The sequence below is a fragment of the Miscanthus floridulus genome, chromosome 9, assembly GCF_019320115.1.
Source record: "Miscanthus floridulus cultivar M001 chromosome 9, ASM1932011v1, whole genome shotgun sequence".
In the NCBI taxonomy this organism is placed as follows: Eukaryota; Viridiplantae; Streptophyta; class Magnoliopsida; order Poales; family Poaceae; genus Miscanthus; species Miscanthus floridulus.
This window is the reverse complement of record NC_089588.1, coordinates 37348097-37362398: the sequence shown is the minus strand read 5'-3', so window position 1 is coordinate 37362398 and position 14302 is coordinate 37348097. Positions and strand designations below refer to the sequence as shown.

General features: G+C 44.8%; 1 protein-coding gene across 1 annotated transcript; it reads right to left on the bottom strand.

Annotated features, from left to right (window-relative positions):
• Window positions 1–9363: 9363 nt before the first annotated feature.
• LOC136479673 (uncharacterized) lies at window positions 9364–10110 on the bottom strand. Its single transcript, XM_066477455.1, has one exon. The coding sequence runs from the start codon at window positions 10108–10110 to the stop codon at window positions 9364–9366; it is 747 nt and encodes a 248-aa protein (XP_066333552.1).
• Between the last annotated feature and the right edge of the window lie 4192 nt (window positions 10111–14302).

The window sequence follows — 14302 nt, the reverse complement described above, 5'->3', positions numbered from 1 at the left end:
ACCATCATGATCACTAGTCTCAAGTACTATGGCGTTGGTGGTCTTGAGCTCTTCAAGATCTTTCTTGAGCTTTTCATTGACATTCTTGAGCTTGACAAACTCATCATAATCATCGGCCTCAACCACTTGCTTGCCCTTGCTACTAGAACTTTGCTTAATGCTCTCAACGATCAAATCATCACATGATGTAGCTATATCAATCTTAACAACATTGTTAGTAGCATCATGTGGCTCATGGGATAGAAATTCTTGAGCAATGACAAGATTATCATGATTAATCTTAAGTAGTATATTCTTCTTTTAGCTTGTTGTGGCTAGTGATGAGCTCTTTGTGCATCCCCTCAAGTTTATCATGTTTATCTTTAAGCTCTTTCTTAGAAGATTTGAGCTCCTTGAGTTTGGATGATATAGCATCATTTGCTTCTCTAAGCTCAACACTAGCCTTTTCGGCTATATCACATTTTGCTAAAAGTGAATCATTCTTAGCCTCTAGTTTTTCATTCTTAGCTCTACTCTTTCTAATGATCTTAGTGTATTGATTTAGCAATTTAACAAGATCATCATAAGAAGGTGATTCATATTCATCATCATCACTATCGCTATCATCATTGCTAGCATGTTTATCACCACTACTATCATCATTTGATACCTTGCGATCACCCTTGGCCATAAGGCATAGGTGTGTAGGGGATGATGGTGGTGGTGGCAGTGAAGATGATGAAGAGTCAATAACAATGACAGCCACCTTCTCATTGTCACTATCATCATTGGATGAGCCACTAGATGAATCAATATCCGTGAGCCAATCACCGACGATGTATGCCTTTCCACTTTTCTTCTTCTTGTAGAAGTCCTTCTTCTTGCCATCTCTCTTCTTGTATGGCTTGTTTTTCTTCTTCTCATCTTCTTCTTTGTTGCTTGAGTCATCTTTCTTGCCCTTGTACTTGTTCTTGTACTTGTCTTTCTTGGGCTTTGTGCATTGATGTGCTAGATGACCAAGTTCTCCACAATTGTAGCAATCCATCTCAGAGATTGGCTTCCTTCTAGAGCTTGTGAAGAACTTCTTCTTGCCATCGAACTTGATGCCACTCTTGTTGAGCTTCTTTAGCATCTTGGTAGTTCTTTTCACCATGAGAGCAAGGCTTGCATCATCAACTTCATCATCACTTGAGCTCTCATACTCAAGCCTTGCTTTGCCCTTCTCTTGGCTAGCTTTGAATGCTAAGTGTTTTTCTCTCTTCTTAGTAGAGGATGAGCCATCTTGTGGTGTGATGTGCATATACATCTCATGAGCATTGATCTTTCCTAAGATTTGTGTTGGTGTAGCGGTGGAAAGATCACCTTGATGAAGCACGGTCATAATATGTCCATATTTGTCAATGGGGAGGACACTCAAGATCTTTCTTAAAACATCAGATGGTTGCATTTGAGTGAGTCCAAGCCTATTGACTTCCTCTACATGAACATTCAAGCATGAATACATTTCATTAGCACATTCTTTGGGAAGCATCTCAAAAGAGTTAAGCTTTTTCATGACAAGATGATAGCGTTCCTCACGCTCACTCTTTGTTCCCTCATGGAGAGCACAAACGTCCGACCATAGTGCATGGGCGTCTTTGTGGTTCCTCACCTGGTTAAACACATCTTTGCAAAGGCTTCTAAAGATGGTGTTTCGAGCCTTTGCATTTTATTTCTCGTAATTCACCTCATCGCCTTGTAGGTGTGTAGCATCTTGAGGTTTTGGGAAGCCTTGTGAGGTGGCTCTAAGTATTCCAACATCAAGAGCTTCTAAGTACGCCTCCATGCGAATTTTCCAATATAGAAAATCATCTCCCTCAAAGATAGGAGGAGGTCCATCCCCGTGAGACATCTCTCTCTAGCGGTTAAGCCTAAATATGTGAGCATGAGGCTCTGATACCAATTGAAAGGATCAAGATGCCCAAGAGGGGGGTGAATTGGGCTAATTCTAAATTTCTTTGCAATAATTAAGTCCTATGGTTAGCCCAATTAACCCCTTATGCCTAGAAAGTGTATCTATTGATCTACTGCACAAAAGTTTAGCAACCTATGTTCTAATCCTACACTAGCATGGCAATTCTATGAATGTAAATGACAAGAATTGAATTGCTCAAAGTAAATGCTCAAAGTAAATAGAGAAGGAGGAACGCGGCGATGTTTTGCCGAGGTATCGGAGAGTCGTCATTCCCCACTAGTCCTCGTTGGAGCACCCGCGCAAGGATGTAGCTCCCCCTTGATCCGCGCAAGGATCAAGTGCTCTCTACGGGTTCATTCTTCGACACTCCATCGCGGTGAATCACCCACAACCGCTCATAACTTGAGTTAGGTCATCCACAAGCTCTGTCGGATGATCACCAAACTCCCAATCACCACCAAGCCGTCTAGGTGATGGCGATCACCAAGAGTAACAAGCATGAACTCTCACTTGACCATGACAAGCCTAATGAGAAGGGTGGATGCACACTTTGCTACTCTTGATCTCACTAATGAGGGCTCTCTTTGGGATTCTCAAATCTCAATCACCTCACTAGGACCTTGCTCTTCTTGGCACTCTCAAAGGTGTTTCTCAGTTGTTGGAATGAGCAAAAGTACCCCCACACAAGAATGGAGGAAGTATTTATAAGCATGGCTGAAAAACGAACTGTTATGTGCCTCTGCGGGGTGACCGGACGCTCCGGTCAGTTCTCCCCGAACTCTAGTGTTTAAGTGGTGACCGGACGCTGGGCAGCGTCAGGACAGCACTAACCGGACGCGTCCAATTGTGATTTTCTCTCTCTGGAACCTTACTGAAGTCGACCGGACACTGGGACTCAGCATCCGGTCAACATTGACCGGACACATCTAGTCATGATTGTCCCTCTCTGGAACCTTACTGTAGTTGACCGGATGCTGGGACTCAGCGTCCGATCACTTCACCTCTCAGCGTCCGATCACTTCCAGACAACTTCACCTTGATCAAATGAACTGACCGGACTCTGCGCCAGCGTCCGGTCAAACCGAAGCCAGTGTCCGATCAGTATTTGACCCTCCATTCACTTCCAACTTTTGATCATACGTGAATGAGGTTTGCTCCAATGGATCTAAGGGCTTTTTAGGAGCTACCTAGTGCTAGGTTTAGCAAGTGTGCACCACACCTAACTCACTAGACTCACCTAGGTCAAGCTACCCGTCCATACCCCCTTAATAGTACGACCAAAGGAAAAACAAAGTCCTATACTACTCTAAGTGTCTCTTCAACTCCAATCGACACTTAGAACTAGTCAATCCTTAACCTTGTCATCCATCCTTTGAAAACCGAAATGATTTCCATCGTAGGGGCATGACCACCATGACAGCCCAATCGATCTCCATTACCATGACCTAACTTAATTGCCTCTGTAAAACACACATTAGTCATAGTAATCATGTATTTTCATTAATCACTGAAATCCAACTAGGGGCCTAGATGCTTTCAACTGCACACGCCAGAAAGTCCACCACGGTCCATTTAATCTCTCATCGGATAATATAAAGTGTAGCCATTTCTAGCTAGCTGCTTGCATGCCTCTACAAACCAACCAAGAGAAATTACTTACAAAAGCAATTCCTCTTCACCCTCCAGTTTGCCCCAAGACTGTTGTGACTATGTTTTTAGAGTGAAATAACTGTAGAGACTTTCCTCCTACATTCAATTCACTATTGGCAACCGCGCAAGGGTTGCTTTGTGCCTCAGTTTGGTAAACTAGACACGTATCAGTATACATACTTGGCATGCTGGTCGAACTGATTAATGATCTCACCATAGTGGTTGAAGCATGTTGTGTGAAAAGGAATGCTTTATGTCAATGGTTTATGCAGTTGTATATGAACCTATAACAAGTACTAGTTGCAGTTGAATGGAATAGTCATGTACATAATAGATAGTCCACATAGTGTGGTACTGACCCCGGTGGACAAAACCTATGTGTCCGCTGAAGCACAAGTTTATAACACAAGTTTATAATAACTGAGCATATCAAACATGTTCAGAATACAAAGCCAAAAATCCAAAGCAAAGTGTGGCTTTAGAATACATGTTTTCCCAAAGATTATACATGAAATATCCTACAAGTCATCATCACCTCCAGACATGTGATCTCTGCCACCACAGTTACTGTCATCACTGCAATACTGGTTTCCAGTATCATCTTTATCCTCATCTTCACACTCGCTGCCTTCAAGTATGCCAACTGCTTCACTCTTATCTCTTAGAAGGTCTTCTAAATTGGTTTCAATGATAGTGCCTTCTCCATCATGGCTAGCTTTGTGCATAACCTGATCATCATCACCTAGCATGACTTCATGCTCGTTGTCAGAACAGTGATCATGTTGGTGCACTGCAGGCTCTATTTCATTCACATCATACATATCCCTATGTTTGAACTTCTGCACGACCCGCCAATCTTTGCCCAAGGAGGTGTCCCATAGATAAAAAAATCTTCCTTGCCTGTGTCACGAGAATGAATGGGTCATCCTTGTACCAGAATGATTTAATGTTGATGGATCTGAAATGTCCATCATCATCAATGACCACAAACTTTGTAGTGCCATCTAGATTATACCAATCACAGCGTAGAAGAACCACCGTCCTATGGCTTTATACACTGGAGTTATACATCAACTGAATAACTTCTCTAAGGACACCATAAAATTCCACTGATTGGCCTTCATGTGTGACGGTAGTCATGACACCACTGTTCTATGTATGCAGGGATTTCTCTCAATGCTATACCTGACTCCATTAATACTGCAAACTGCATAGACCCGAACTCGGGTATTAGGACCACATGACAGTGCATACAAAACTTCACTGACCTCTATTGGTTTCTCTCTACGCAGCTCCTCGATCTGCACACAAACATGAAACCACCATCACCACTAAGTTGCCGTATAATTCTGCCAATGATCGGCCTAACAGAACTAAAATATGCTAATCATGTATATGAGACTTAAACCACGCTGGAAACTCTGCTGCTAGCCTACTATCAACATCATCACTTGCTTCTTGTTCCTCTAAAATTTGTCTGTATATTCTGTAGCACATATAAGCATTATTATTGGTAACATTTTGTATGTAATATAGGAAACAACAAATTAGCATATAAAAAATCATACTTATTGCACATATGGTCTAACCTCATCGTAGTTATTAAGCACATACCAAGCTAGCTTATTGATTTTGGCTTTATCCTTGATGTCCTTCACCCTAATCTAGCCAATGGGCTTGACACCATGCATGAAAACAGAGGTCTCACCATGCGCTGGCCCATCATGTGACATATTGTCATCTTGGTTATATCTTGTTTTAACATCATCCATGAACCACTCCCAAAAATGCCAACGTCTCACTTTCTAAGTAAGCCTCCGCAATTGATCCTTCAGGCCTGGCCCTGTTCTTTAATAAATTCTTCAATGTGCCCAGTCGCCGTTCTATTGGGTACATCCATCCATACTATATGGGCCCTCTAAGAAGTGCCTCGTCAGGTAGATGGATAGCCAAGTGCACCATAACATCGAAAAAGGCTAGTGGAAAAATCTTCTCAAGCTTGCATAAGATGAGTGGGATGTTCCATTTTAGCTTTTCCATGACTTCTTTCCTCAGAGTTCTACTGCATAGTTGCCTGAAGAAGTTCCCAAGTTCTGAAACAACTTCATATACATCTTTGGGAACAAAACCTCTTAAACCTGCAGGTATGATCCTCTGGACAAGGACATGGCAAGTATGCATTTTTAGCTTGCCAATTACCTTGGTACCATCTACACTTATGGATTTTGCTAGGTTGGCTGCATAACCATCTGAAAACTTGACGCCTTTAAGGAACTTGCAAAATTCTGCTATGTGTTTTTCCGTCATGACATAGTGAGCCTCTAGGAATTTAAGCGAGGTGCCTTGCTGCACGCCGTGATATTGAGGCCTTATGTTCATATCATGCAAATCTAGCCTAGCATTCGTTGTGTCCAAAGAATGTTTTCACATATGTTCTTCACAATGTGCATGACATCAAGATTGTGTGGCAACAATAGGTCCTTCCAATATGGTAGCCCCCACCAAGCAATTTTTTTATTATAAATCACTGGCTCTTCTCCACACTTTCATTTCCTTTTTCCACCGTGCTTACCTAGGCAAACATCTTTAACCTTCTCAAGTTCCTCAAGGACCTCCTATAAGGTGAACTTTTTCAGTGCATCTCGGTCCTCAGTTTCTCCATCAGAATCCAAGCTCTCCCTTTATGGGTGATCCCTAGGAAGGTAACGATGGTGTCCAAGGTAGCCTAGCTTCTTTCTTAGGCTCCTTGACAATGGATTTTTGTTGCAATAAATACATGCATAATAACCTTTTGTAGTTCGGCCTGACAAGGTGCTCAATGCTGGAAAATTGTGTATGCACCAAAATACGGCAGCGTGCAGAGTGAAGCCTTTCTTCTTATCAGGATGTAGTACATGAAAAGTGTCAACACCCTTCCATAGTTCTTTCAGTTCTTCTATAAGAGGCTCCAAGAATACATCAAAATCCTTTCCTGGAGAGGTTGGGCCCAGGATCAGTAGAGACATAAAGCAATTCGATGGGTTCACACATTCCCATGGTGGCAGGTTCAGAGGCGTTACAAGAATAGGCCACATACTATATGTCAAGCTAAAGTTGCCAAATGGATTGAAACCATCTATGGCGATGGCAAGCCTCAAGTTCCTTGGATCATCTACAAAAGTTTTGTGCTTTCTATCAAAGTCCTGCCATGCCTCCCCGTCTGTTGGATGGCTCATTTCAACGGTATTCTTCTCTCGCTTAGTCTCACGCCATTCGGCGTCTGCTGCTGTTCCTTGAGTAGAAAAGATCCTCTACAACCTTGGTATTAGAGGAAAATGCCTCAAAACCTTATGAGGAACCTACCTGCTACCATCTGCATCCTCCTATCTAGACTTTTTGCATTTTGGGCATGCTTGCAATTCCTCACGATCACCCCAAAACAACACACAGTTGTTCTTGCACACATGGATACTTTCATAACCTTGTCCCAATTCTCGAATATATTTGCATGCCTCCTCACATGATTTTGGTACGTTGCTACTAGGGAATGCATCTAACAGCAACACCAATAGTGCATCAAAATAGTTGTTGCTAACTCGATAGTGGGACTTGATATAGAGCAACCTGACAAGGAAGGAGAATCTTGAGAAGGTAGATCTAGAAGAAACTGATTGCTTCAACTCATCCAACACTCTTTCAAACTTTAGGACTCTTCTAGCCCGCTCTTCAGATGTCAATAGGTTTTGAACTAAATCATCAAAATCTGGTAATATGTTATCATCCCCGTCCTCCTGCTCCTCCTCCTCCGCAATCCAACCATCATGATGAGATCCATGCACATCTGATGGCTCTATAATGTCAGTACCTCCTCCCTCTTCCACATGATGAATCCATGTGGTGTATGTGGGTGACATTCTATGTATAAGTAAGTCGTCTTTCATCTCCTATCAAGTTTTAACCACCTGGTTAAGACAATGTGTACATGGGCAAGGGATGTTTTGCTCTGGGTATTTTTGTTTAACCATATCCATGAACTCTTCAACTCTTGCAATGAACGTCAGTGAGAATGGTCTCCCATTAGGAATCCTGGATCTATCTATCTGTTGCAGCAAAAGTATGCAAAGGCCATTAGAGTTTCGACCATTGGGTGGACAATGGCAAAACAAGCATTAGAACCAAGCATACAGTGTTTGAGAGCACTAATCTGTGCATTTGTTCATATCATACTATGGGACAGTCTGATTTTCTATTTTGTGTGACAAAAGCATTGATTTCAATTAAAATTCATATAGAATAGCCTTTCTTTGTGTTCTTTACTTTATCGTGTATAGAAAATGGAGTCCTATAATCATAGAAGAAGGTACTCATACCTTTGTTCTATGAACTAGCATGGCTCGATTGCAAGTCGCCTCTGCCGCAACACACACCTGATGACACAGATGCCAATGCCACCATGCTCCACCGAGAGAGCCCCGCCATGCCACCAAAAGGATGCTTGAGCCACCACAGTAGATCGGGGTCCTCTGCCTCCGCCTCCTCTACCGCCGCCACCGCCGTAAGTCCAGCAGGCACAAATTTGTTTCCACTTGTAGGGGATATATCTAATTTAGGTCAACCTGTAGGGCATCCACACAACAAATAGGATACTATAGTGACTCCAAAGAGATGTCAGCATAGCTAGGCGTCTAGCGCTATGGTAAAGATGCTCCAATTCTGGATCCAAATCCCGTGTTCGACTCCTAGGTATCAAACCTTTTTTTGAGAAATTAAACCTCGATGGCCCACATGGTATAAGTGACATGCAAACCATTGGGTCCCATAGGTTGGATGGAGATGAAGAAAGGTCCCACAGGTACACGTGACACGTAAGCCTTAGGTCCCACAGGTCAGATGTAGAAAGACTGAGCAGAGACTTTTATGATGAATTGCAAGCGTCAAGTGACACGCAAGGCATCGGGTTCCACTGGTCGGATGGAGATGGGCCATCAGGTCCCACAAGTCGGATGGAGATGGAGAACGGTCCCACAGGTACACGTGACATGTAAGCCATCGGGTCCCACAGGTCGAATGTTGAAGGGTCCCGCACATACACGTTAGATAGAGAAAGGATGAAGCTAAGACTTTTATGACGAATTGCAAGCATCATGGATGAGTAACTATAGGTCCCACATGTACATGTCGGATGGAGAAGGGTCCCATAGGTACACGTCGCATAGAGATATGATCGAGCAGAGACTTTTATGACGAATTGCAAGCGTCACGGATGAGTACCTGTAGGTCCCACAGGCACACGCCAGATGGAAAAAATACCATGTGGAGATCTATGACAAAGCCATTCATTACTGATCGAATATTGTTCATCATAGATGTGTAATTAGTTCAATGACAAAGCCCTGTTCGTCATAGTTTTAAAGGAGATCGTCACAGTTGAGTTGCGCGAGTGATCTATGACAAAACCATGCGCTCTTCTATGACATTTTTGTGATGATGTCTGATTTCATCATAGAAAGGGAGGGTTGCAGGATCGTCACCACTGATCTATGATGAAACAGAAATATTCGTCATAAAAAGCGATCTTCTATGACGATTTCGGATTTGTCATTAAGATTTTTGTCATAGAAGTGGATATTTCTAGTAGTGTGCGCTTCTCCAAATCTCCTAGCACATTTTTACTCCAGTCACCTAGATCACTAGCCACCTTGCGCAACACCCCTTCCACCCTCTCCCTAGACACCTCTATAGTCGTGCATCACGCGTTCTCCACAATGACAGCACACTGCTCCTCCTCCACCCAACTCGCCTCAAAATAGAACACATGCTGTCTCCCCCTGGTTGCCCCTCCTCACTAGTGAATTTGTATCCATGATGATGGGACGATGATCTGAATGTCTTGGTTCACCATTTATCACCCGGTAGAGTGGAAATCTTGCGATCCGCTCTCCATAAGCCAAAACCCTATCCAGTCGCTCACGGATGTAGTGCTCGCTGGTATGGCTATTATTTCGCCACGTGAAAGGGTCACCCTCAAATCCTAGGTCATTTAGATCACAATCCTTCGGTGCTTCCTTAAAACTATCCATGTAGATGTGCTTCCTTTTAGGACCTCCTTCCTTCTCGCCCTCCACTAGCACCTCATTGAAATCACCAACACAGAGCCATGGACAGCGCCTCATTGCATTTAGAGTACACATCGCCTTCCATAACAACACCTTCTTCTTAGTCGCTGACACCTCATAGAAGCCCGTGAGCCTCCACACAAAACCATCTGCCTCTTTTACCTCCGCATCGATGTGCATACGCGAAATCTGCCACACATGCAAATCAATTCCTGACCGCCAAAAGATTGCTAATCCACCACACTTCCCATAACAACCTTTCGACATCATGTTTGTGAGCCCCAATTTCCACCTAAAGCCTTGTATCCTCACCCTGTCCATCTTGGTTTTAGACAAGAAGAGAATGTCGGGGTCCTCCTTTTGAGCGTTTAGAAGGCCATGAACTGTCGCGCTGTTCCTCAATCCACGATAGTTCCAAGCAATAATCTTCATTGGGACTGTAGGGCTGTTTCGATAGCCTCGCTTCATTAGTTGCAGCTTGCTTCTCCACCCCATCAGTACTACCACACTTGGCCTTCTTTGCATCCTTCATTTTAGCCGGTTCTATCTCCATCAAATCATCTCCGCTCCTTTTCTTCTTTAGCTTCTCACCTGTGCTCTTGGTCGCCTCTCCCTTCTGCTCATCTCTTTTAGGCCTCTTGAATTTACGCGGTGCTTTATCCTTCTCCCCATCCTTTTCCGTAGTAATAGGTGCAACCAGTGGCATCTACATGGTACTATTGACATGCCCTCACTGTTCACCTCCCCATGCAGCGTCATTGGGAATAGTTTTGTGCACACCAAACTAGGTCCCCGTTCCTTGACCTAGATCTCCTTCATCGGGCTCGTCACCTCTTCTTCTTCGCCCTTCTTCCCCATTAGCTTCTTTCCACTCTCCTTCCCCAAATCTCACCTCCATGAGGGGCCATCAGCACACGATTTGCTCCCACTACCCCAACTACCAGAGCCGCCACCCCTCTAGAATCCTGAACCCCCACTCCTTCCGGAAGGCACACTGCATTGCTCCTGTGCATTGTACCCCGGCTTGCGTAGTGGCATGAACCACAATTCCTTACTGTACAACACAAGCTCATCCTTCCCCAACTTCGTGGAGCACGCGCAATCAACGTGCCCAATGAGCCCACACACATAGCAGAAGTCAGGTAAGTATTCATAGGATATGGGACACCAGCGATCTCCTTTGTCACCTCCCAGATCCACGGTAATGCCACAGCGCAAAGGCTTACGAATGTCCATACGGATCTTAAGTCAGAGACTTCTACCTACCACCAGTTCACCGCCATCAGCCTCCACCTCCATGAACTCGCCAATATCATCTCCAATAGCTCGAGCCGTAGATCGGTTCATCAGTCCCATAGGGAGGCGCTCCACCCTTGTTCAGATTGGAATGATGGAGAAATCAACCTCGTCTAGGGACTTTGTTTCATCAAAATCTGTTACCACCAATAGCTCCTTCGAGATCATCCATGGCCCGTCCTCAAGCGCCCTTTTCTTCCCCGATGCCTGGTTGAAGGAGATCAGAAAAATGTTTTCTTCGAGATCCTTACAGATGATTCCTTTTGTTGGACACCAGATCCACCCCACCGTCTGCTCCAAGACATCGGATCTGACTCCCTTCTTCGAGAACAACTTCACCACAACCTGAATTGGCTGATTACTCCCTCTAGCCTCCATCTCCGACCCGATCTTGATGCTTCTCTTCTCCTCCTTCGACAACTGCAACTTCTTCATCATCCCCTCTACCCCCTCCATCATCACCTACCCCTGGAACGCCGCACTTTTGGGATCTGGTCAAGGACTAAACCGGCTAGCAAATTGGACTAGGGTTTTTTGGTTTTTGGTGGACACTCGGTGCAAATTAGGATGGATCAGATCGTGTCATGGCGACAGCAATCCTGGGAGAACCTAGGTCCGACCCCAATGAAGGATCGAAAATGGAATTGGAGGAAGGAAGGGAGGGAGGAAGAAGACCATATGGACCTGACAACACCCCTGCTCGAGTGAAGGGTCGAGATGGCGGACTAGAGGGGGGGTGAATAGTCTTTTCTAGAATTAATCGCGTCGGCTAACCGATATAAATGCAGAATAAAAACAATCGGTCTAGCCAAGACAACACCCCTCTATATATGTTTACTAACACCTTGCAAAGATACTAATTATGCAACTAAGGTGCCGGGCTAGCTAGAGCTCTCCTAAATAATTCTAGGAGCAAGGTCACACAAACCTATGCCACTAGTACTTTAAGCAACAAGGGAGCTCCTACACATGCTAGTAAGCAAAAGCACAAAGCCAACTAAGCTCACTAGCAAAGCTCAATAACAAGGCAACCAATGCCTAATTAGAGAGCGCAAATACTTAGCTACACAAACTAAGCAATGTGACTAACAAGGTTACTAAAACCAAATTAGTCACTCAAGGGAGCTACTTCTATGCTACACAAGCTAGAAGGTAACTAGTGAGCTACACAAGCTAACTAATTACTAGAGCAACTACACAAGCACAATGTATGTGAAAGTAATTACAAGCTTGTGTAAGGGGGTTGCAAACCAACAGGAAGAACAAAGTTGACACGATGATTTTTCTCCCGAGGTTCACGTGTTTGCCAACACGCTAGTCCCCGTTGAGACAAGCTTCAAGGTTGCCGCCGGTCCTCTTGCTAGTGGTGACTCGCAAGTCACACTCTCCCACGTGGAGTGCTTACCACAAGCTCTAGCACTTGACCCGGCCGGACCACTTGTCGCCCTTCGCGTCTCGCTTTACTAGAGTTGCTCTTCGCGGCTCCCGCGGGGCGAGCACAATGCCCCTCACAAAGCTCTTCTCCGGAGCACCGCACAAACTTCTTGCGGGCTTCGACGGAGACCACCACCAAGCCGTCTAGGAGGTGGCAACCTCCAAGAGTAACAAGCACCACTGGCTTGCAACTCGATCACCTAGTGCCACTCGATGCAACCTCACGATGCAATCGCACTAGAATCGCTCACTCACACAATCGGATGATCACTATCAAGTATGTGTGAGATGGAGGGCTCCTAAGCACTCTCAAGCATAGACACAAAGTCCCCCAAGGTGCTCCACTCCAGCCATGGCCGAGGGCCACTTCTATTTATAGCCCCAAGGGCTAAACTAGCCGTTACCCCTTCACTGGGCAACGGTCGGGCCGACCGGACGCTCCGGTCGTGTTGACCAGACGCTGGACCTCAGCGTCCGGTCGCCCGCAGACGACCACGTGTCCCGATTCCAACGGTCACTTGACCTGACCGGACGCAGCAGCTTCAACTGACCGGACGCTGGACCCTCAGCGTCCGGTCGTTTTCAGTAAGCTCCCGAGCATGACCGGACGCGTCCGGTCGAACGCGATCGGACGCAGCACCAGCGTCCGGTCACTCTCCAGCTTCTGCGTCATCGTACGTCAGCCTGACCGGACGCAGCCTGCCAGCGTCCGGTGCATACAGATCCAGCGTCCGGTCAGTTGACCGACGCCAGCATCTTCGCGACTAACTCGTTCTCACTTCTAACTTCTTCATCCTTGCTCCAAAGAGCCAACCACCAAGAATTTGCATCCGGCGCAATAGAAAATAGGCACTCCATTTTCCCGAAAACGCCGAATCCCGCCGAGCTTGCGACCGGACACCACCAAGTGTACACCATCATGTGTATGTGTGTTAGCATTTTCACAATCATTTCCCAAAGGATGTTAGCCACTCAACTTGCCACGCCACTCGATCCTAGCGACAATGCAAAGTTAGATCACTCGAGTGGCACTAGATGACCGATATGCAAACAAGTTTGCCCCTCTTGATAGTACGGCCATCTATCCTAAACCCGGTCATAAACTTCTCTACACACCTATGACCGGTGAAATGAAATGCCCTAAGTTATACCTTTGCCTTGCGCATTCCATTCCATCTCCTTCAATGTCGATGCAACACATGCACCAACACGATCAATAATGATATGATCCACTTCATATCATCACATGATCATATTGGTTCATCGATCTTGACTCTACTTGCTCTTCACCGTTGCTATCGTCCATCGGCGCCAAGTCTTGCTCAAGCTTCACCGCCACGCGGTCCATCACTCCAAAGCCTTTGACTTACCCTTCACGCTTGCAACCGGTCCATCAAGCCAAGTCTTGTCTTGATCTTCTCCACCTTGATCACATGACTCAATGTCATATCTCATGTGCAATAAGCTCCTTCATCATCACATGTGTGAGCTTTGCAACATCTCCAAGCCATTTTCACCTCCATGGCATATGTTGCTCATACACATGTACCTGTGGACTAATCACCTGTGTATCTCACATAAACATAATTAGTACACCTAGGTTGTCACTCAATTACCAAAACCAACAAGGACCTTTCATCGAGCCACCTAGGGAAACCCTAGGTGCCGAGACAAAACAATCACTAGTATTACATTATTGGGGTTTATGATAATCTAACAGTTCGAGAAACTAAAAAAGCCTCAAACTCTGATAAGTAAACTTGAATAAAAATTAAGATAACAAAATTTGATTTCTATACGTGTTGACAAAATTGATAAACAAATAAAGAGTTCATGTAAAATGTTAATAACAAAGAAAACATTTGAAAAACTATAAAAAGTATTTGGAGAATAA

What these genes read in the sequence shown, in the direction of transcription:
- LOC136479673 (XM_066477455.1), bottom strand. Translation starts at nt 10,110, where the DNA reads ATGAAGATTATTGCTTGGAACTATCGTGGATTGAGGAACAGCGCGACA.